This window comes from Schistocerca gregaria, chromosome 5 (assembly GCF_023897955.1).
Source record: "Schistocerca gregaria isolate iqSchGreg1 chromosome 5, iqSchGreg1.2, whole genome shotgun sequence".
NCBI lineage: Eukaryota > Metazoa > Arthropoda > Insecta > Orthoptera > Acrididae > Schistocerca > Schistocerca gregaria.
This window is the reverse complement of record NC_064924.1, coordinates 197,797,863-197,823,007: the sequence shown is the minus strand read 5'-3', so window position 1 is coordinate 197,823,007 and position 25,145 is coordinate 197,797,863. Positions and strand designations below refer to the sequence as shown.

Here is a 25,145-nt window from a genome sequence, read left to right as displayed (position 1 = left end):
CAGTGCCTCAGATATGTGGCGAGTTGTACCTTTATTCGTTCCGTCATTATGTTTCCCCCCTAGATTTTCCATTATCATACTGTGGCGTGTTTGGTGATGTAATAGTACCCTGTCATTGGCATGTACCCACGATACTGTTGTCCTGTCCATGTAATCTTTTTTCGTGATTTTAGCGTTCAGTAGAATTGTTTCCCAATGTAATCTCTATGCCCAATGGCATGCAAGGGGCAGAGTTACAAGGCGGGGCACTGGCTTCCTTACCTAAAAGTGAAGTGGTGGCTGTGCAGTGTGTGATTGCTCTGAGGCAGTTGTTGTCCACTACAGAACTATAAGTGATTTATTTGCTTTTTCTGCACTTTTGTTCATTTACCTGCTGGTAAGATTTTCCGCTGTGACCTCTGTCGTCAGCAAGAACTGTGGCACACAGCAATGAACTCTATCAGCAGTGGTTGCCCCCAAATCTAATTATGTACTTTGACATGGTTGGTGAAAGGGCCAATGGCTGCATTACTTCACAGATGGAGTGTCTCGTGACGAAATACATAAGTGCTCAAGCCTTTCCTTCATCCTGAGCTAAAGACAACATTGCAGCGGTACAGTTTTTTCATGTTAATATCTTCTAGTGTACCTCCTCTTAGTCAGCCCCCCCCCCCTTTCCACACACACACACACACACACACACACACACACACACACACACACACACACACAAAACAGTGCTGCGTGTGGGGCTGTGCAAAAATCTGTTTGTATGTGATATAAATAATGTTTATAGCTTTTTGTGCATTATTAGCATTCTGGCATATAAATCTGAGCTCTTGCACTCCATTGTCTTTCAACTCTACTCATACACATATCGTTACTTGGTAATATCACTGTCCCACCACTATTTGTACCTCTGTTCATAGGTACTTCCACCCTCTCATTCCATCTTGTCTTCAACTCCTCAGAAAGAAACTGTCATTTCAGAAATAGTGTGTATTGCCATTTGCTGTTCATACTCTTACTTTTGGATAAGTAGTGCGCGATTTAGATTTCTCGTTTCTGTAGAAAACTAAAAGAAGTTATTTATGAAAGCGTTACAGTAAATTTTATAGAAGAGTCAGTCCACCACTTCTCTTTTTTGAAACACATACATGTTGGTATGCCTTGCTTTTGCTGAGAGCTTCATATGGTGTCATTAACAATGCAAAGTGTATCAAATTTCTCCTCATATCAGTGTAATTTTTGTTTCATCATAAAGCTCTTGGTTTTCCAGTTGTGTGAGTTTGCCATAATAATATGCCATTTTGATGAACTCCCTCAGTTAGAAACTCAAGAACATTATATTAGCCCAACTTGCCAAGAAAGAGAAGATCATTTCTGTTGCACTGTTCTTCTGTGGGAGAAAATTGGTTCTGTCTGCCCATGGCTACACTGCCATTCACCTGTGTTTCTGCAAATGTGGTGGACTACTGTAATCAGGGTCACAAACAAAGGCATTCACAATGAGCGTTCAGTAGTCTTCAGAGTATCTTGCCATAGGCGTTGTAGCAAGTGCGAGCATTATACATGGTAGTAGTGAGTTGTTTAATGAATTCTTATTCCATTTTTTTTCTGAGTTGTCATGAGTGATTATGATGATGAGCAACAAATTCTATACAAGCAAGTGAGACACATAGCTCACAGGATACATGCTTTCTTTAAGTGCGAAGCACCTGTGTTCATACCGCAACTGTTGTTTGGAACTGGCAATGCTGCCATCCCTGTCTGTGTCTTGGCCTTCGCAAGTCACCTTTGTTCATTAATCGTATGAAATTGTCATCTTGTGTTGAGTGGGGCTGTAGCAAACCTAGAGAGTTAGTGCTGACTGGGTCATCTGGTGGTGTACCATCAAAATTCTTGAAGTACATAGAATATGTGTCTACTGGTTGCACAGAGTGTTTAGTTTCAGTGAGATGATCTCTAGATATTGTCTTATTATTTTGTAGTATATATGGCACTGGTGCTGACTGCATAGTTCTTGTAGCAGTTGTTCTTTGGCTGGTCCACGAAGACCTGTAAGATAGTGACTGCTTCCCGATCTTCTTGTCGCTCTCTCAGAGGCAGTCCAGAATACAACTACAGCCATTCTTTCGGCAGCTGATTTAGTGATCCCCTGTTGCTCTGGCCCCCTCCTTGACAGAAGACTGTACTTGGTGGTCCTCTGAAATAGCAGAGGCCATTCGAGATCAATACTGCATACTGGGTTTGAGTCATAAACAACTCCCATCAATGGAGCATCGCATTGCCTTAAAGCGGCTCCATGCCCGGGTCTGCCACCAAACAAAAATATGGAAATAAGAATGCTGGAAATGATACATTTCAACCATGAGACCATGTATGTCTCTTTTGTAGGTTTGGGTTAAGATCAGATGTCTGTGTGGATACCAGACACCTGCAGGTGTACCTGGTATTACCACGAACAGCACTATCTACACTGACACATACGTCGTTGCGAACATTTTGCTCTGCACTATGCTCAAGCGTCAGTGTCTGAGTATTATCAACCTGCCTTTCATGTCCTGTAACAGCAGCCAGAGCAAAAGCAATTATGTTTGATTACACACCACCTGGAGCTCCATTCAGTGAGTGGAAATTCATCAATGTCCTCACCCACTGTCCTGATACAGCCCCAGGACCAGACCACAACCACGACCAAATATCAGAACACTTACCGCCATCTTTAAATGCATCTGGAGCGAGGAAGAGTTCCCATTGCAGTGGCCAGAAAGCATTATTGTCCCAGTACTGAAACCGGGTAAGCACCCTCTATAGATGGACAGTTGTTGCCCAAGAAGTCTCACCTGTGTTCTCTGCAAGTTGCTTGAATTACTTGAACCATAGGGAGCTGGTAGATGTGTTGGCTCCTTGAGTCTCAGGGCCATCTGGCTCCGTCCCAGTTCATTACTGATAATCTGGTTTAAACAGCTTTTGCATACTGGGTTTGAGTTGGTGTTATCCACAGTACAACGTACAGCAGCCACCTCTGCCAGCTGCCTGTATGAACAGAGGATGCCCTCAGAACCCTTGCAACAGGCATTGTTGGTGTTGACATGAGCCACAACTTGTATATGACTGCGCTCTGCTCGCTCGGTAGCCACAGGCAGGGCCACCTCCACATCTTGGATGTCCCCCTGGCAGACATATCAAGAGCATATTGGCTTTCTTTCCAGCCCTTAACACTATCTGCCTAAGGGATGCTAGATTCTCCGCCACCACTACATCCCGAGGCAGCAGCCTGAAGGTGACTGACCGTAGCCGAAAGCACTTTCAGGTGTTCACAAACAGTGGACAGTTCCTCCTGCGTCCACACACAGCATGTACACATCTTCACCATCCTAGCAAGACTAACTGAGGTAGTAAACTATAAAAGCAGTCAGAATCACAGATATGCAACTTGCTAAACTCCTGATGTGTCAACAATAGATGCTGATGCATTAATGAGCTTTGTAGTTGGCTTTTCTGTGAGCAACTACTGCACTACAGACTGAATGAATTACCCTTACAATAACACGAGATTAAACCTCTCAAACTAAACGACATGCACAAAATTTAATAAATATACTACAAGGAAAAGACAGAAAAAGATGAACACTTATCTTGCTGCTTTGTAGATGTATTTCTGCCGAGAGCTGTGGCCTGACTGAGTGACTTATCTCATAATATGTCATACATTACTGGGATCAAATGGTTTTTGTTGTCAGGCTTTATACTGTGCTAACATCTCTTAATCTGGGTAGCAAATGTCTGCTGTATTGCTCAACATTAAAGAAGTTTTTATTACATTTTTAGAAAAATAAGGTTGGAGAGGAAGAAGGAAGAGGAGAGATGTGGAAGGTCATTCACTTATATTTTTCAAATTTTACAGGTTAGGAGGGATTTTTACCTCAGAATAACAGTGTATTGTTTTCCTAGTTTAAGAGTCTAACAATTAATTGTAAGATATAGTAAGTACACTAATTTCTTTCATACTGCATTGTGTTCAGTTGTGAGTAGAATTCAGTTTCTTATCTCTTCTGAGAAGATCATTTTATTTTATCTTGTGTAGCTTGATATGAAGCACTAATGTTCAGTTTCTCTATTTTGCAGATTTGGAGAATAAATACTAAGTACAATGTAATCTATGTGCAAGGTCTTGGAGTAGCTGGTGAAACGAATTCCATTGTTTATATTTATGACACAGTACTACCACGCAGGTAAGAACTTTCAAGATATCTGTTAACATAACTAAAGATAGGTATTTTTTCTGTTAGTGTACACTCCATGTAAAATATTTTGTGTAAATCTTTATTTTGAAAGGCAAACATGGCTCTCTAGACCTCGAGCAGATACTTCTGGAGCCTAAATTCACTAACCAAAAATGAAGACTAAATGTAGATGTAGTCTTTACATGGAAGCATATAATAGGAAAAAAACAACAAAAGAGGATACTATTTCTGGTTTAAGTGTTTTTTTATTTGTGAAGAAGTGTACAAGTTGTTTGATCAAAATGTTTGTTTATTTATTTACATGACGATATTGCACTCATTTAAATGATGAGTAAAATTTGCATAATGGCTCGGCATATAGACAATGGGTAGGTATTTTCCTTCACTTCCTCCAGAGAAGTCAGGTTTGTGACAAACACCTTAAATTTGACATATCCCAACAATAAAAAAATCCATGGGGGATCAAAACTGGACTGCATGGGGTTCACTTTATGTCACCCCTCCTGGAGACCAGTTTGCTGGGAAAAATTTCATGAACTTGCAGTATATATGTGGTGCTGTGGCTCCTTCTTGCTAAAGCCACATTCTTTGGTTACAACTAAGAAAGTTTTGCAGTTCAGCAACCAAAAAGTCATTTAGCATCATCACATAATGTTCCGAATTCATTGTAACTGTACGACTGCTGTTGTCCTCGAAAAAGTATGGGCCAGTTATTTCTCGAGCCGAAATTGCAGCCTGGTTAGTAACTTTTACCAAATGATGGGATTTCTCATGCTTCTGTTAAGGATTCATTGCACACCAGTAGCGGCAATTTTGCTTATTCATGTGACCGTTCAGGTGAAAATTAGCCTTTTCAGAAAACAAGATGTCATTAAATGAAGGGCATTCAGTAACTTCATTTATGAATTGTGGCCTACATCTGTCATCCTGAGTCTTTAATTCTTGCAGCAATCGGATTTTTTAAGGGTGCATTTTATGGTCTTTTTCGCAGCATTCAGTACAGTGATGATCTATACGCATTTTAAGAACTTGCATACTTATGAATGGAGAATTAATGATCATCATGAAGAGACTGATTAACACTCCACATCTACATCTACATTCATACTCCACAAGCCACTTGACGTTGTGTGGCGGAGGGTAGCTTGAGTACCTCTATTGGTTCTCCCTTCTATTCCAGTCTCGTATTGTTCATGGAAAGAAGGATTGTCGGTATGCCTCTGTGTGAGCTCTAATCTCTTTGATTTTATCCTCATGGTCTCTTCGTGAGATATACGTAGGAGGGAGCAATATACTGCTTGACTCCTAGGTGAAGGTATGTTCTCGAAACTTCAACAAAAGCCCGTACCAAGCTACTGAGCATCTCTCCTGCAGAGTCTTCCGCTGGAGTTTATCTATCATCTCCGTAACGCTTTGGCGATTACTAAATGATCCTGTAACGAAGCGCGCTGCTCTCCGTTGGATCTTCTCTATCTCTTCTATCGACCCTACCTGGTGCGGATCCCACACTGCTGAGCAGTATTCAAGCAGTGGGCGAACAAGCGTACTGTAACCTACTTCCTTTGTTTTCGGTTTGCATTTCCTTTGGATTTTTCCAATGAATTTCAGTCTGGAATCTGCTTTACCGACAATCAACTTTATATGATCATTCCATTTTAAATCACTCCTAATGCGTACCCCAAGATAATTCATGGAATTAACTGCTTCCTGTTGCTGACCTGCTATATTTTAGCTAAATGATAAGGGACCTTTCTTTCTATGTATTCACAGCACATGACACTTGTCTACATTGAGATTCCATTACCATACCCTGCACCATGCATCAATTCGCTGCAGATCCTTCTGCATTTCAGTACAATTTTCCATTGTTACAACCTCTCGATATACCACAGCATCATCCGCAAAAAGCTTCAGTGAACTCCCGATGTCATCCACAAGGTCATTTATGTGTATTGTGAATAGCAACAGTCCTACGACACTCCCCTGCAGCACACCTGAAATCACTCTTATTTCGGAAGACCTCTCTCCATTGAGAATGACATGCTGCATTCTGTTATCTAGGAACTCTTCAATCCAATCACACAATTGGTCTGATAGTCCATATGCTCTTACTTTGTTCATTTAATGACTGTGAGGAACTGTATCGAACGCCTTGCGGAAGTCAAAAAACACGGCATCTACCTGGGAACCTGTGTCTATGGCCCTCTGAGTCTCGTGGACAAATAGTGCGAGCTGGGTTTCACACGATCGTCTTTTTTGAAACCCATGCTGATTCCTACAGAGTAGATTTCTAGTCTCCAGAAAAATCATTATACTCCAACATAATACGTGTTCCAAAATTCTATAACTGATCAATGTTAGAAATATAGGTCTATAGTTCTGCACATGTGTTCGACGTCCCTTCTTGAAAACGGGGATGACCTGTGCCCTTTTCCAATCCTTTGGATCGCTATGCTCTTCTAGAGACCTACGGTACACTGCTGCAAGAAGGGGGGCAAGTTCCTTTGTGTACTCTGTGTAAAGTTGAACTGGTATCCCATCAGGTCCAGCGGTCTTACCTCTTTTGAGCGATTTTAATTGTTTCTCTATCCCTCTGTCTATTTCGATATCTACCATTTTGTCATCTGTGCGACAATCTAGAGAAGGAACTACAGTGCAGTCTTCCTCTGTTTCAGTACCATTTTGGTCACAGAGTGTCTGTACATTTTGTTTTGATCCACCTACCACATTGACATAAGACCAAAATTTCTTAGGATTTTCTGCCAAGTCAGTACATAGAACTTACTTTCGAATTCATTGAAAGCCTCTCGCCTAGCCCTCCTCACACTACATTTCACTTCGCATAATTTTTGTTTGTCTGCAAGGCTTTGGCTATATTTATGTTTGCTGTGAAGTTCCCTTTGCTTCCGCAACAGTTTTCTAACTCTGTTGTTGTACCACAGTGGCTCTTTTCCATCTCTTACAATCTTGCTTGGCACATACTCATCTAATGCATATTGTACGATGGTTTTGAACTGTTCCACTGATCCTCAACACTATCTGTACTTGAGACAAAACTCTTGTGTTGAGCCGTCATGTACTCTGAAATTTGCTTTTTGTCACTTTTGCTAAATGGAAAAATCTTCCTACATTTTTTTAATATTTCTATTTACGGCTGAAATCATCAATGCAGTAACCGCTTTATGATCGCTTAACTGTTTGAAATAGTTCGGGTCTGTTTGTCACCAGAAGGCCTAATACGTTAAAGCCACGAGTCAGTTCTCTGTTTAACTGCTCAAGGTAGTTTTCAGATAAAGCACTTTAAAAAAATTTCTTTGGATTCTTTGTCCCTGACACCCATTATGAACATTTGAGTTTCCCAGTCTATATCCGGCAAATTGAAATCTCCACCCAGGACTATAACATGGTGGGGAAATCGACTCAAAATTATCCCTCAGGTGCTCAGCCACAACAGCTGCTGAGCCAGGGGGCCTATAGAGACAGACAATTACCATGTCTAAGCCTGCTTGAACCGTGACCTTCACCCAAATTATTTCACATTTCGGATCTCCGTCAATCTCCTTCGATACTATTGCACTTCTTATCACTATTAGCACGCTTCCCCCTTCACTGTTCAGCCTGTCTCTGCGGTATACATTCCAATCTGAGTTTAGGATTTCATTACTGTTTACGACTGATTTAAGCCAACTTTCTGTCCCTAGTACTATGTGGGCATTGTGACCGTTTATTAATGAGAGCATTTCTGGGACCTTTCTATAGACGCTCATGCCGTTTACTATTAGCACTTTAATATTGTTATTCCCTGTTGCATTTTGCCTACTCCTACCTTGCCGCGTCTCAGGAGGTGTCTTGTCGGGCCTAGGGAGGGAATTCTCTAACCTAAAAAACCCACATGTGCACTCCACACGTACTCTGCTACCCTTTATCCGCTTCCTGCATGTAGTGCACACCTGACCTATTCAGGGGGACCCTACATTTCTCCACCCAATAGCAGAGGTCGAGAAATTTGCACCCCAGATCTCCGCAGAATCATCTGAGCCTCTGGTTTAAGCCTTCCACTCAGCTCCAAACAAGAGGACCACGATTGTTTCTGGGAACAATACTACAAATAGTTAGCTCAGATTCCAACCCACAAGCGAGGCTTTCCGCCTTCACCAACTCCACCAACTGCCTGTATGAACTGAGGATGACATCTGAACCCAGACGGCAGGAGTCATTGGTGCCGACATGAGCAACAATTTGCAGTCGGGTGCACCCAGTGCACCCTGGATTAACTCATTCTTGATAACCTTGATCACCCAATTTTGGTTTGGCCAATGTTGAACCTTTCCTGAATAAGGGGAACACTTGGAGCATCATTTACATTATGCAATCCATGATCACTGCAAAATGTCCTCTGTGCTACAGTCACTTAACCACCATTTTTATAAAATTCTAGCACACAGAACGCGTGGTTTGCTCCTGAGAAGTGCTCCATAGTGACTGAATTCCTAAAGACCACGTAATGAATGCACACACCCCCACCCCCCACTCTCCTCGCATAATTTGTTGCGCATATGCAGAGAGCTCTTCAAAAGTAAACTTGCTTTTGAGACACCCTGTAAATAAACTTAGACTAGTTGAAACCATGTTTAGTATTATAAGTTTAACGAGTAAAGGAAGAGGAGAAGATTGAAATGATAGTCATAGTGACTGTTAGAAAATAACAGAACATAAATACAAAATATGTAAATTGAAAGGGAATCACTGCTGTCAGCTGCAGCAGGACATTAAGGAGAATCAGCGGTGACAATTGAAAATGTGTACTGGACTGGGATTCGAAACCCAGGATCTCCTACTTATTAGGCAGGTGCAGTAACCATTTCACCATCCGGGACTCAGCGTTATCACCACTACATGGACTAGCTCAGTATGCCTCACAGCCAATCCACACTCCCACCCAGTGCCATCTATCCACAGTCTCTGTCCATTATACTCCTGTTCGCTACATAGAGAATCCCACAGGAGGTTTGACATATTTGTGAATTCACACTGAAGAAAGTGGATTCATTGCCCAGCCAGGCTTATCATAGGTGGCGCTGGGTGGCAGTATGGGTCAGCCTTGAGGCTTACGGAGATAGTCTGTGCAGATGTGATAACGCTGTGTCCTGAATGGCACAGTGGTTACAGCACCTGCCTAGCAAGCAGGAGATCCCAGATTCAAATCCTGGTCTCTCATACATTTCACTTGTTGCCACTGATTCTGCTTAATGCCCCACTGCAGCTGACAGCAGTGGTCCCCCTTCAATTTTTATATAGTGATTCACAGCTGTGGGATCTGTGTGGTGTCTGTTCTTTCAAAGGAACAGACACCACATATTCAAATAATAAACAGAAAACTCTGTTGACAAGGAATAGGGAAAGTTCGAGGGGGGTGGGGTGGGGGATGGACTGATGATAATGAGCTGCACAGCGTGTAGGAGAGGTGGCTATTGTAAGAGCATGGACCATTAGCTGCCATTTGAAGTTTGGAAAGAATTAAATTGCTCTGATAGTTTGAGGAAGATTGTTCTAAAGTCAAGTTACTGATACAGAATATGATTTAGAAAACATGACAGTGCTACGTGGTGGTGCAAAGAGAATTTTACTTTGTTGAGAACAAGTATGTCTGCTGTGCTGTTCAGATAGTAAAGTAAGAGTTGAAGACGAGGGAAAGGGATTCCAATGACTGGGAAGATGATAGAGCAAACATAGAGTATGATAGTCTCTGCACTTATCGGCATGTACCCATGATTTTGTGTATTTTAGAAGAATATAAAATATCTAATGAGATCTTTATGACACACTGTTGGAAATAAGTTACTGTAAGAGTGGTAATATCCAGGCTGAAATGACATGACCGGAAGTAGTTGCTCTTGCTTCCCCATAATATTAAACCACAACTGGTTGCTGTGGCAGGCTTATACAAGTGCAGAATGGGATTTCACTCACCCATGTGCAGAAGGAGAACAAGAAAATAGAAGCAATTACAGTGAAAGATGTAACATGTTTTTAATTGCTTGGCTGAAAAATACTTTGGATCCCTATCCCTGTGTGTGACAACACTCCAATCTGTTGTAATAGATGAGTCATCCAGTCACTAGAATATGAATTGGTAAACACAGGTTCTTATCCCCATTAAGAAATACAACTGACCTCTGCTGAATAATTAACATGATTTGTATTTTGAAAGCATGTTTAATCAGCTGAAACACTTTTCGTACATAGTAAAGTAATGAATTTTGCTCCTCCTACCCCCCTCACCCCTTCCTCCCATACATACATACACACATACATTTAAATACAAGCTCCACGAGTCAGTTAATTATCATTCATCGTGTGAAAGATACAAACTGTTAGAAATCTTGGAATGTTTGCATAATTTTCTCTATGTTTTCTTGTTAGCTGCCATGTCATCTACTGTCTTGACGTAAGAATTGTAATGTCTGCTTGTCATATGTTTAGATTTTTTGTGCTTTGTATTATTATTATTATTATTATTATTATTATTATTATTATTATTTATTTCTTATCTCAGACTTTATGTCTGGTCAAAAAAAAATTTCTCCTGTTTTCTTTTGTATATTTGTTGTATTGGGTATGGATATTTCAATTAGGTGTGTTAATTTCTTCTTTTTATTGGTGAGTATGACATCAGGTTTGTTATGTGGTGTTGTTTTATCTGTTATAATGGTTCTGTTCCAGTATAATTTGTATTCATCATCCTCCAGTACATTTTGTGGTGCAGACTTGTATGTGGGAACGTGTTGTAAGTTTATGTTGTAAGGCAAGCTGTTGATTTATTATTTTTACTACATTGTCATGTCTTCTGGGGTATTCTGTTTTTGCAAGTATTATACATCCACTTGTGATATGATCTACTGTTTCTATTTGTTGTTTGCTAAGTCTGCATTTATCTATTGTGGTATTGGGATCTTTAATAATATTCTTGCTGTAATATCTGGTGTTTATTGTTTGATCTTGTATTGCAATCATGAATCCTTCCGTCTCACTGTATATATTGCCTTTTCTTAGCCATGTGTTGGATGCGTCTTGATCGATGTGTGGCTGTGTTAGATGATACGGGTGCTTGCCATGTAGTGTTTTCTTTTTCCAATTTACTTTCTTCATATCCGTTGATGTTATGTGATCCAAAGGGTTGTAGAAGTGGTTATGAAATTGCAGTGGTGTAGCCAATGTATTTATATGAGTGATTGCTTTGTGTATTTTGCTAGTTTCTGCTCGTTCTAGAAAGAATTTTCTTAAATTGTCTACCTGTCCATAATGTAGGTTTTTTATGTTGATAAATCCCCTTCCTCCTTCCTTTCTGCTTAATGTGAATCTTTCTGTTGCTGAATGTATGTGATGTATTCTATATTTGTGGCATTGTCATCGTGTAAGTGTATTGAGTGCTTCTAGGTCTGTGTTACTCCATTTCACTACTCCAAATGAGTAGGTCAATATTGGTATAGCATAAGTATTTATAGCTTTTGTTTTGTTTCTTGCTGTCAATTCTGTTTTCAGTATTTTTGTTAGTCTTTGTCTATATTTTTCTTTTAGTTCTTTAATATTTGTATTATCTATTCCTATTTTTTGTCTGTATCCGAGATATTTATAGGCATCTGTTTTTTCCATTGCTTCTATGCAGTCGCTGTGGTTATCCAATATGTAATCTTCTTGTTTAGTGTGTTTTCCCTTGACTATGCTATTTTTCTTACATTTGTCTGTTCCAAAAGCCATATTTATATCATTGCTGAATACTTCTGTTATCTTTAGTAATTGATTGAGTTGTTGATTTGTTGCTGCCAGTAGTTTTAGATCATCCATGTATAGCAAATGTGTGATTTTGTGTGGGTATGTTCCAGTAATATTGTATCCATAATTTGTATTATTTAGCATGTTGGATAGTGGGTTCAGAGCAAGGCAGAACCAGAAAGGACTTAATGAGTCTCCTTGGTATATTCCACGCTTAATCTGTATTGGCTGTGATGTGATATTATTTGAATTTGTTTGGATATTAAGTGTGGTTTTCCAATTTTTCATTACTATGTTTAGGAACTGTATCAATTTAGTATCTACTTTGTATATTTCCAATATTATTATTATTATTATTATTATTATTGATTGTTTCTGTTAACAAAATTTCTTTTGCCTGTTCAAATGCTCAGAGACATTTCCAAATAGTCCTGTTAAGCAGATTCTGTCTGTTCTTATTGTCACTCACTCCTTGACTAATTATCCACATTAGCTCAGTTTCACTGATTTATTCACATACTACTGTCCTTCTGCTTTATCCAGATGTCTTTATTGCTTGATTTTGTGAATTAACTCTATTTCCCATCTAATGCATTCATTCTCTTTCTATATTTCTGGCGTAATGTCCTCTGAATTCATTTCTTTGTAATTTCAGTCACTATTATAACTTGGCAGTACATTCAGTTCCACTGGAAAAACTTCAGTTTGTTCTTCACTTGCATAGATAATTGTTATTAAAGCATATAATTTTTGTTTAACCCTTGATTGGATGTGCCTGTGTATAAAGTGCGACAGTCACAAATAACATCTATCTACAAGATAAGTGGTATCAAATAAAAGGGGGGGGGGGGGGGGGGGTTCTTATCCAACTGCACTGTTTAATGCTTCGAGTGTGCCGTTAATGCAGGATAACACTTGGGTGTGATACAATGAGAGGTTTATTTTATTAATATTTAATTAAACGGTGGTTTAACTCATATAATGTTAGTTCATTTTGTTGTTTAATTAAACTTAGAGGTAACTGTAATTTTGTTTATCATGGTAATATAAAGAGAGCTAATTTTTACGCGTGTACAAAGTGTGCCGTGTGCTGCTGGTGTTATGAAAAAAGACACACCCGCTTGGGGGTTAATCATGTGTTACTTGTTGCCTTAGTATGAAATGCTTGTTTTGATTCATTTTTCCCCTCCTGTCATGTTCAATTCTGTAAACAGACCAAAATATGGGAAAGAACTTGAGTACCTCATACTACCACCACAGTTGGTTATGAATAATTTTTATTTCTACATAGCTCATAGGCATAAAAATACAGTTTTCAGGGAAAAGTATGCAAGCTTCCCTCAGAAGTAACAGATTCAGTAACAGGAGGAATGGCTGTATGCAGTTGGGGGAAATGTACTCACTATCAAATAAAAGGAAACAAGAATTTTCTGCTCTCATCAAATATTCACAGCAGTCTTGTGAAAGTATTAAGGGAGAGGCAGCAAATCATGTAGAAGCTTACAGTATTTACTGGCGTGACTAACCTAAAGTGATGGTGTAGGAACTTAATTGTAAAGATTAATGCCAGTGCCCAGATCATTTCTTGTGCTGTGGTCTTTAGCATCTAGAGTGTAAGGTTCTGTAAAATCAATATGCACCTTTGCCCAAGGGTGCTGAAGTGTTCACCACATAGAAAATCCCTGTGGTCGAGCCACTTGATTACAAGCACACTTTGAGCAGAGACACTGTGGATTTATATATTGATGCCCTGTCTGGCCAATAAATGAAATGCTGCATTAACATTTTCATTTGAGATGTACCCCAGTGCAACTGGTTGAGGAACTGAGCAACTCATGAGTCAGTTGGTATGACAACTCTGCACTCACCCATCTACATCAAATCTATACTTTGCTAGCCACCTTACGGTTGTGGCGTAGGATACGTTATGTAATGCTGTGACTCCTACTTTTCCTCTTCCAGTTGCAAATGATTTGCACCAGAACAGTTGCCGATAAGCCTCTGCATAAGCTCAGTTATATGGGAGGAAGGAGTATATTGGTTGTTTCTTGTACAAGTGTATGTTCTCTGACCTTTAACAGTAATCCACACCACGATACAAAAATGCTTCTGTTGCAGTATCTGCCACTGTAGTCGGCTGTGAATCTCTGTGAGACTTTTACACTTACTAAATGAATGTGTAATGAAATTTCCATGATCTATCTTAGATCTTCTCTGTTTCCTGTGTCAATCATATCTGATAAGGATCCCAGAATAAAAGGTAATATTCAGGAATTGGTCAAATAAGGTTTTCGTGAGCTACCTCTTTGTGGGTGGACTGCATTTTCCGAGGATTCTTTCAATGAATCTCAGTCCGCCATATGCCTTACCTTCCGTTAGTTTTAGGTAACCATTCTACTTTAAATCACTCTGTACTTGTCCTCCTAGACATTTCATGGATTTGACTGCTTCCAGGGAATATTCTGCTATCATTTTAATCATACAATGATGGCTCCTTCTGCCTATTTATGTGCGAGACATTACATTTCTTTATTTTGAGGGTCAATTGCCAGTTGCTGCACCAAGTGCCCATACTCTGCAGGTCTTTTGCATTCCACTACAATTTTCTAGCATCTCTGTGTTCAATAGTATCATCCACAAAGGATTCATGGAACCTCCACCAGGACATTTATTCTTGTGTATATTGTGAGAAGTAATTGTCCTAAAACACTCCCTTGGAGTGCCCCCAAGTTACTTTTATGTCAGAAGATTTCTCACCATTGAGAATGACATGCTGTGTTCAGAAACTCTTCAGTCCAGTCACACTGGCTGGTCTGATATTTCAAACACAAATATTTTTTTCATTAGGCAGCAGTGCAGAACTGTATAGAATGCCTTCCGGATGTCAAGGAACACACTATCAACATGGCAGCCAGTATTTTCTGCTTTCTGGAAAAAGAGTGAACTGGGTTTCACACATTCATTGTTTTTGGAACCTACATTTTTTCATCCAGAGGAGATTTTTGGTCTCTAGAGATGTTGTAACACACAAACATAAAACACGTTCCAAAATTCTACAGCAGACCAACATCAGAGATATAGGCTTATGTTTTATGCATCTGTTTGATGACCGTTCTTGAAAACAGGAATACTAGGAGCAAGTTCTGTCACATACTCTTGTCTTCTATCGTTTTGCTAATCCATCAAATCAAGTAGCCTTTCCTCTGTTGAACAATTTCAGTTGTTTTTCTATCCCATGGTCATGTATTTCAATGCCCATCATTTTGACATTTGTACAGCGAGTTACAGGGAGAACTGCAGTGCTTTCTTGCTCTGTGAAACAATTTTGAGAAAAATGTTTAGTATTTCAGCTTTGCCTGTGTCGTCCTTCGTTTTGACGCCATTATGGTCAAGATGTGCCTGGACAGGTGGCTTCAGTGCATTTACTTATTTAACCAAGCAGACCAAAACTTTGTAGGATTTTCTGTCAATTCACTGGATAAAACTGTATTTTCAAATCTGTTGAATACTTCATACATGTCTTGCCTTATCTAATTTTGACTTTGTTCAATTTTTCTTGGATTGTGAGGCTATGGCTATATTTAAATTTGCAGTGAATCTCTCTCTGCTTTTGTAGCAGTTTTCTAACACGGCTGTTGAACCTCAGCAGGTCTTTCCTATGCCTTTCAACTTCACTCGTCATATACCTGTGTAAACCATAATATATAATATTCTTGAACTCTGTCCATTGTCAGTTCAGGAGTCAGTAACACCATCACTCCTGCTCAGTCTACAGTAAAATGAATAGTATGTATATAATGTAAAATCCATAAGCTCTGTGTAAGGAAAAACCCTCCTCAGTACAGGGAAGTACCAAATTATTGGTAATTGCTGTTGTGTTTGTACCTTTTTGTCCTGTGTGTAGGAAAGCAATATTATTCCCTGCTCCAGGGAGGTACCAGCTTTCTAGTAGGAATATGACTCAGATAGAAGAGACCACTGGAAATATAATATTGTAGGAAAACACCACATCCTGTAGGATCTTCCGCTATGAGAGATGATGTGTCCTAATTAAATGTGGTGTCAATCCACTAACAAGTTTTTATATTAAGGTTACTATTTCAAGTTAATGATTGTGTCCGTACAATGTCAAGTTCTACATCAGTATTACTAGAATGTAATGTTTTTCATTTTATAAGGGAATTTTGAAGGTTTGCTTTATTATATGATGACATCTGGTGATGGTTTTTACGGTTTCTTAAAGGGTGGCAACACTAATTGACGGGGTTTATGTTCAAAGACAATTTGTACTGTTTATAATTATTGAACGATAACATGAATAGATTTTTACTGTTGCTAAAGATGATTAACTTTACCATAATATAAATAATCAAACTTGTTATTATTTGACAATACTTAAAGAATTGTGAGTGGCTATTTTGGAGCAGTGTAGCTTCCAGTTGGGCTAGTCTTTTGGGTTTTTTGCATTAAAACAAACTTAACATTTAGCAAAGACCAAACACAAATTAAATATTTAATGCAATAATGTAAATTAAATTAATTACATAAATACACAATAGAAAAATCAGTAGAAACTATAGTTATATTTTATGAAGATTGTAATAGATGCAGTCTAAGAGGTCCTTTAAACTAGAATCTAGTTACATATAATATTCTGTAAGATGCAATTGTTAATAAAACATGTTGTTGTTGTGGTCTTCAGTCCTGAGACTGGTTGATGCAGCTCTCCATGCCACTCTATCCAGTGCAAGCATCTTCATCTCCCTCTACGATTTTTACCCTCCACACTGCCTTCCAGTACTAAATTGGTGATCCCTTGATGCCTCAGAACATGTCCTACCAACCGATCCCTTCTTCTAGTCAAGTTGTGCCACAAACTTCTCTTCTCCCCAATCCTATTCAATACCTCCTCATTAGTTATGTGATCTACCCATCTAATCTTCAGCATTCTTCTGTAGCACCACATTTCGAAAGCTTCTATTCTCTGCTTGTCCAAACTATTTATTGTCCATGTTTCACTTCCATACATGGCTACACTCCATACAAATACTTTCAGAAATGACTTCCTGTCACTTAAATCTATACCCGATGTTAACAAATTTCTCTTCTTCAGAAACGCTTTCCTTGCCATTGCCAGTCTACATTTTATATCCTCTCTGCTTCGACCATCATCAGTTATTTTGCTCCCCAAATAGCAAAACTCCTTTACTACTTTAAGTGTCTCATTTCCTAATCTAATTCCCTCAGCATCACCTGACTTAATTTGACTACATTCCATTATACTCGTTTTGCTTTTGTTGATGTTCATCTTATACCCTCGTTTCAAGACACTGTCCATTCCATTCAACTGCTCTTCCAAGTCCTTTGCTATCTCTGACAGAATTACAATGTCATTGGCGAACCTCAAAGTTTTTATTTCTTCTCCCAGGATTTTAATACCTACTTCGAATTTTTCTTTTGTTTCCTTTACCGCTTGCTCAATATACAGATTGATTAACTTACTCTCTTCCCAACCATTGCTTCCCTTTCACGTGCCTCGACTCTTATAACTGCCATCTGGTTTCTGTACAAATTGTAAATAGCCTTTCGCTCCCTGTATTTTACTCCTGCCACCTTCAGAATTTGAAATAGAGTATTCCAGTCAATATTGTCAAAAGCTTTCTCCAATTCTACAAATGCTAGAAACATAGGTTTGCCCTTCCTTAATCTAGCTTCTAAGATAAGTCGTAGGGTCAGTATTGCCTCACATGTTCCAACATTTCTATGGAATCCAAACTGATCTTCCCCGAGGTCGGCTTCTACTAGTTTTTCCATTTGTCTGTAAAGAATTCGTGTTAGTATTTTGCAGTTGTGGCTTATTAGACTGATTGTTCGGTAATTTTCACATTTGTCAACACCTGCTTTCTTTGGGATTGGAATTATTATGTTCTTCTTGAAGTCTCAGGGTATTTCACATGTTTCATACACCTTGCTCACCAGATGGTAGAGTTTTGTCAGGACTGGCTCTCCCAAGGCCGTCAGTAGTTCTAATGGAATATTGTCTATTCCAGGGGCCTTGTTTCGACTCAGGTCTTTCAATGCTCTGTCAAACTGTTCACACAGTATCGCATCTCCCATCTCATCCTCATCCACATCCTCCTCTATTTCCATAATATTGTCCTCAAGTACATCACCCTTGTATAGACACTCTATATACTCCTTCCACCTTTCTGCTTTCCCTTCTTTGCTTAGAACTGGGTTTCCATCTAAGCTCTTGATGTTCATACAAGTGGTTCTCTTATCTCCAAAGGTGTCTTTAATTTTCCTATAGGCAGTATCTATCTTACCCCTAGTGAGATAAGCCTCTACATCCTTACATTTGTCCTCTAGCCATCCCTGCTTAGCCATTTTGCACTTCCTATCTATCTCATTTTTTGAGACATTTGTATTCCTTTTTGCCTGCTTCATTTACTGCATTTTTATATTTTCTCCTTTCATCAATTGAATTTAATATTTCTTCTGTTACCCAAGGATTTCTACTAGCCCTCGTCTTTTTACGTACTTGATCCTTCGCTGCCTTCACTATTTCATCCCTCAAAGCTACCCATTCTTCTTCTGTATTTTTCCCCCATTCCTGTCAATTGTTCCCTTATGCTCTCCCTGAAACTCTGTACAACCTCTGGTTCTTTCAGTTTATCCAGGTCCCATCTCCTCACATTCCCACCTTTGATGAATAAATGTGTAGAGATATTAACTGTACTGATTCAATAAAGTCCAGATGATTACATAAGAACAATAATAATAATAGAAATAATAATAATAATAATAATAGAAAATTGTACTTATCTGACATAACACATAGATTGGTTATTTCAAAAAACAAAACCATTAGTCATGATGTAAATAAAATAGAAAGAAACTTCCACATGGGGAAAATATATTAAAAACAAAGATTCCAAGACTTACCAAGCGGGAAAGCGCCGGCAGACAGGCACAATGAACAAAACACACACAGAGAATTACTAGCTTTCGCAACCGATGGTTGCTTCTTCAGGAAGGAGAGGGAAAGACGAAAGGATGTGTGTTTTAAGGGAGAGGGTAAGGAGTCATTCCAATCCCGGGAGCGGAAAGACTTCCCTTAGGGGAAAAAAACGACAGGTGTACACGCGCGCGCGCACACACACACACACACACACACACACACACACACAGACACAAGCAGTCTGAGATTAAATGATGAGCCTCAACGAAAGTAAAACAAGGGTAACGGAATATAGTTGAATTAAATCATGCGATACTTGGGAATTAGATTAGGTAATGAGACACTAAAAGTGAATTTAGAAATGGGCAGGAAAATAACTGTTGATAGTTGAAGCAGAGAGAATATAAAATACAGTAAGACATTAAGAAGGATTTCTGAAGAAGAGAAACTTTCTAATTTCTGGTATAAATTTAAGTGTTAGGAAGTCTTTTCAGAAAGAATTTGTCTGAAGTGTAGCTTTATACAGAAGTGAAATGTGTGTGATAAGCAGTTCAGACAAGAAGAGAATAGAAACCTTTGCAATAGAGGCTATAAAGAATGTGGAGTATTAGATGGGAGGATTGAATAACATATGAGGAGGAACTGAATCAATTGCAGGAAAAAGGAATGTATGACAAAACTTGACTAAAAAGGTGACTGATTGATAGGAGAGATCCTGAGACAATAAGGAATTTCAGTTTGGTAATGGAAGGACGTATAGGGATTAAAAACTGTAAAGGGAGACCAAGACATGAACACAATAAGGCAACTGTTAGAATGTGTGGTGGAATGAATGAAGAGTGTATGCAAAGAATGAATTGTAAGTAATTAAGTATACAGGGTGTTACAAAAAGGTACGGCCAAACTTTCAGGAAACATTCCTCACACACAAAGAAAGAAAATATGTTATGTGGGCATGTGTCCAGAAACACTTACTTTCCATGTTAGAGCTCATTTTATTACTTCTCTTCAAATCACATTAATCATGGAATGGAAACACACGGCAACAGAACGTATCAGCGTGACTTCAAACAGTTTGTTACAGGAAATGTTCAAAATGTCCTTCGTTAGCGAGGATACATGCATCCACCCTCCGTCGCATGGAATCCCTGATGCGCTGATGCAGCCCACGGGAATGGCGTATTCTATCACAGCCGTCCACAATACGAGCACGAAGAGTCCCTACATTTGGTACCGGGGTTGCATAGATAAGAGCTGTCAAATGCCCCCAGAAATAAAAGTCAAGAGGGTTGAGGTCAGGAGAGCCTGGACGCCATGGAATTGGTCCGCCTCTACCAATCCATCGGTCACCGAATCCGTTGTTGAGAAGTGTACAAACACTTCGACTCAAATGTGCAGGAGCTCCATCGTGCATGAACCACATGGTGCGTCGTACTTGTAAAGGCACACATTCTAGCAGCACAGGTAGAGTATCCCGTATGAAATTATGATAATGTGCTCCATTGAACGTAGGTGGAAGAACATAGGGCCCAATCAAGACATCACCAACAATGCCTGCCCAAACATTCACAGAAAATCTTTGTTGATGACGTGATTACACAATTGCTTGCGGATTCTCGTCAGCCCACAAGTGTTGATTGTGAAAATTTACAATTTGATCACGTTGTAATGTAGCCTCATCTGTAAAGAGAACATTTGCACTGAAATGAGGATTGACACATTGTTGCATGAACCATTCGCGGAAGTGTACCAGTGGAGACCAATCAGCTGCCGATAGTGCCTGCACACACTGTACATGGTACGGAAACAACTGGTTCTCCCGTAGCACTCTCCATACAGTGACGTGGTCAACGTTACCTTGTACAGCAGCAACTCCTCTGACGCTGACATTAGGGTTATCGAAGAATTGCCTCATCCATTGCAGGTGTCCTCGTCGTTCTAGGTCTTCCCCAGTCGCGAGACATAGCCTGGAATGTTCCGTGCTGCCTAAGACGCTGATCAATTGCTTCAAACGTGTCCTGTCGGGACACCTTCGTTCTGGAAATCTGTCTCGATACAAACGTACCGCTCCACGGCTATTGCCACGTGCTAATCCATACATCAAATGGGCACCTGCCAACTCCGCATTTGTAAGCATTGCACTGACTGCAAAACCACGTTCATGATGAACACCAACCTGTTGATGCTCCATATTGATGTGCTTGATGATAGTACAGTAGAGCAATGAGTTGCATGTCAACACAAGCACCAAAGTCAACATTATCTTCCTTCAATTGGGCCAACTGGCGGTGAATCGAGGAAGTACACTACATACTGACGAAACTAAAATGAGCTCTAACATGGAAATTAAGTGTTTCTGGACACATGTCGACATAACATCTTTCCTTTCTTTGTGTGTGAGGAATGTTTCCTGAAAGTTTGGCCGTACCTTTTTGTAACACCCTGTATATGAGTGTGTGCATTACAGTGTACAGTCATGTATTGGATAACACACACTGTATGAAAAGCATTTTATAAAACAGCCATTATTTAAATCAAGGAAGTATTATCTTTTAGACAAGTAAATATGTAGTTATTTACAGTTTGTCTGGGAGCCAATAATTTGGAGAACACAAAACTTAATTGAAGGCTTATACATGGTTGAGCAGGGGAAGTACCTAATTTTACAAGAACAGCAACAACACTCATTGTCTGTAGTTTATGTCAGCCAATCATAATAGAGTGGTGTCTTGTGCTTTTGGGACAATTGATTCATCGCTCTAACAAGTTATTAGGCAACTGGAATCCTTCATCAAGTAAGGATGTCTCTTTTGTTGCTCTGAAAAATTTAATAACATTTTGAATGATGTATTTTGTTTAGAACAGCTGGATACAATCATTTAGATCCGATTTAGGTGATTTTTCTTAGAACTTTGATGGGTTTGTTGAAATAACCTTATGACAAATTGTAGCACGTCACGGCATATTATTCAGACTTTGCTTAAAGACACCAGCTTGCAGAGAAGGAAATATTGTGTAATATCTTGATGACCAAACCCAGTCATTCATCTACATCGACATACATGCTCTGTAAGCCACCATCAAGTGCATGGCAGAGGGTAAGTTGTATCACTGTTAGTCATTTCCTTTCCTGTTCCACTAGCAAATGGAGCAAGGAAAAAACTATTATCTATATGCCTCCATATGAACCTTAATTTCTTTTATCTTGTCTTTGTGGTCCGTATGTGAAATGTACATTGGAGCCAGTAGAATCGTTCTGCAGTCAGCAGCGGATGCCTGTTCGCTAAATTTTCTGCAGTAGTGTTTCACAAACAGAACTCGTGTTCCATCCACTGCTCCCCATTTTAGTTCACAAAGAATTTCCGTAAGACTCACATGTTGATTAAACCTGCTAGTAACAATTCTAGCAGAACATCTCTGAATTGCTTTGATGCCTCTGTTTAATTCAGCCTTGTGGAGATACCAATTGATCAAGCAGTACTCAAGAATAGGTTGCACTAGCATTCTATAAATGGTCTCCTTTACAGATTTGCAATGCTTTCCTAAAATTCTTCCAATATACTGAAGTCGACCATTCGTCTTCCATACTACCATACTGACGTACACCTTCCATTTCATATTGCTTTGCAGTGTTATGCATAGCTGTTCAAATGATGTTACTCTGTCAAGTAGCACAACACTAATGCTGTATTGCAACTTTAAAGGTTGTTTTACGTAATTATCTGCATCAACTTACATTTTTTCACATTTAGAGCAAGTTGCTATTCGTCAACCAGATAGAAATTCTATCTAAGTCATCCTGTATCGTTCTACAGTCATTCAATGATCATACTTTCCCACAGACTACAGCATCATCAACAAAAAGTCATGGATTGCAGCTCACCGTAACCATTACATCATTTATGTATATAGTGAACAAGCATGGTTCAATCAACGTGCCTGAAGCACTTCCAATGGTGCTCTTTTCTCTGATAACACCTGGCTTTGAGTACAACATAAGGGGGTCTCTTACTTAAGAAGTCTTCAAGCCACTCGCGTATCTGGGAACCTATTGCATATACTTGGACCTTCACTGACAATCTCCAGCTGGACACTGCATCAGATGCTTTCCAGAAATCAAGGAAAATGGAACCTGCATGTTGCCCTTCATCCATGGTTTGCAGGATATCTTATGAGAAAAGTGCAAGTTGATTTTTGCATGAGTGATGCTTTTTAAATCCGTGCTGATTTGTGGACAGAAACTTGAATACCAGAACCACACCAATTGTCACCTGTTTTGGCTCTAGAATTTTTCATGAATGACTGATGTAATTCTAAACATTAGTCAGTGATTATAAATTTTAATTTATGATAATAGAAATTCCAAGATGAGACTGACAAAACCAATGACAATAATTGCAAAATATAATTACACTGATAAGATTAAGAATAAGGTTAAATTTACAATAGTGGGAATTGCAGGATGAAAATGATATATACAAATCAGGATATACAACCACTCTGGATAAATGTCAGGCATGCTTAAACATCATATTGGCTCACTAACTTTAAGTTTCTGCTTTTCTTCTAATTGTAGGATACAACCCAATTCCGTTTGTTATTTTCTGCTGTGTTGCAGCATAGTGGTATGAAACAGTTGCAACACAATGTATATATTTTTTTGTTTCCTTACTTGTGACAATTGCAAAATACCACTTAATTTTCCAGGAAACTCAAGGAGGCTCCACCCTTCCCTACATTTTATCCTGAAGACTTAGATCAAGAACTTCCTGAAGACATTTATGCAGAGGAAGTACATTCATTCAAGGAACCATCAATTACATTCAGTTAATGATGGAGTTCAGATCTGTAGAGTGTTGTGTATTTGCCATTTCTTGTTACTGTGTAATTGGAAATTGTTATTAAAAATTTTCTAAACATAACATATTTTTATATTGCAAATCCTTTTAAAGTAAACTGCTTATTTATGTTTGAAGTAAGACTTTATTTGCGTACCATGCTTGTATCTGTATTATATCCATACGTAAAAAAGTGTGTGTGTGTGTGTGTGTGTGTGTGTGTGTGTGTGTGTGTGTGTGTGTGTGTGTGTGTGTGTGTTTTCCACATCATCTCGAAAACCACTGGATTGATTTTGACCAAACTTGGTAGGCATATCACTTATTGTCTGTAAGGAAGTATGTTGGGGGCAAGATAGTAGATATATTGCGTCACAGATAGGCACAAAGGCAGGCACGACAGAAAGACTGTCACAAAATGAGCTTTCAGCCAACAAGGCCTTTGTGGAAAAGTAGATAAAGAAGAGAGAAGAGGTGCACAGAGAGAAGGGGAAAGGGGGAAGAGAAGACGGATAGAGGGGGGGGGGGGGGGGTGAGGTGTTGGACAGAGAGAGGGATTAGGATGAGATGGGCAGAAAGGGAGGGGGACCAAGAGAAATATAGAGGGGAGAGGAGGGTTTGGAGGAAGAGATGGACAGATAGATGGAGGAGACGGAGGAGGTGGATATGGGGTGAGAAGAGGATGGATGGAGAAAGGAGGTGGATGAGATGAACAGAGAGGGTGGAAAGGAGGAAATGGTCAAAGGGAGCGGGGGAGGAGGACATACTTGCAATACATATGACACATGCTTACGCAGTTAAAGCCACATGTAAAAAGCTTTTATAATATAAAAATATATGTGTCTATATATGTAAGTAAGTTGCACATCTTGTCTTAATGACTGGATCGATTTCTACCAAACTTGGAGTCTACATCACATAATGTCTGAAAGGAACCACTGTGTGAGTAACCACCAACCTTCCATTGGGATGGGGGTGTATTGAAAATGGGCATGGCATAGGAGATAGGCAGAGTGATGGGGAAGGAGGAAATAGAAAGAGAACAAGAGAAAGGGAGGTTGAGATATATGTGGTAGATGGGAGATGGAGAGGGGTAGTGGAAAATCGGAAAAGGAAGATGGTGTGAGGTGCCAGGTAGAAGAGAGGTAAGATTGTGAGGTGTAAGAGTGAGAGGATGTGAGGAGGCAAGTGTAAGTGGTAGGGTGTTGGGAGGCAGGTTGAAGAGGGACAGGATGCGAGGAGGTAAGTAGAAGAGAGACAGAATTTGATGAAACGGATGGAAGAGGGGGAGAGAAATGAGGTGTGGAAGGTAGATTAGAGAAGAAATTTTAATTTTTCCTGATTCAT

The 25,145-nt window shown here is 39.4% G+C and overlaps 1 protein-coding gene across 1 annotated transcript in view; it reads left to right on the top strand.

The window, feature by feature from the left end:
* LOC126271858 (39S ribosomal protein L3, mitochondrial) overlaps window positions 1-23,885 on the top strand; it is an 84,946-nt gene extending 61,061 nt beyond the window's left edge. Inside the window, exons 7-8 of the mRNA XM_049974194.1 lie at window positions 4,111-4,217; window positions 23,671-23,885. Of these exons, the coding sequence (XP_049830151.1) occupies window positions 4,111-4,217; window positions 23,671-23,794 (231 nt within the window). The 3' untranslated portion in view covers window positions 23,795-23,885. The remainder of the gene's footprint in view (window positions 1-4,110; window positions 4,218-23,670) is intronic.
* The last annotated feature ends 1,260 nt before the right edge of the window (window positions 23,886-25,145 follow it).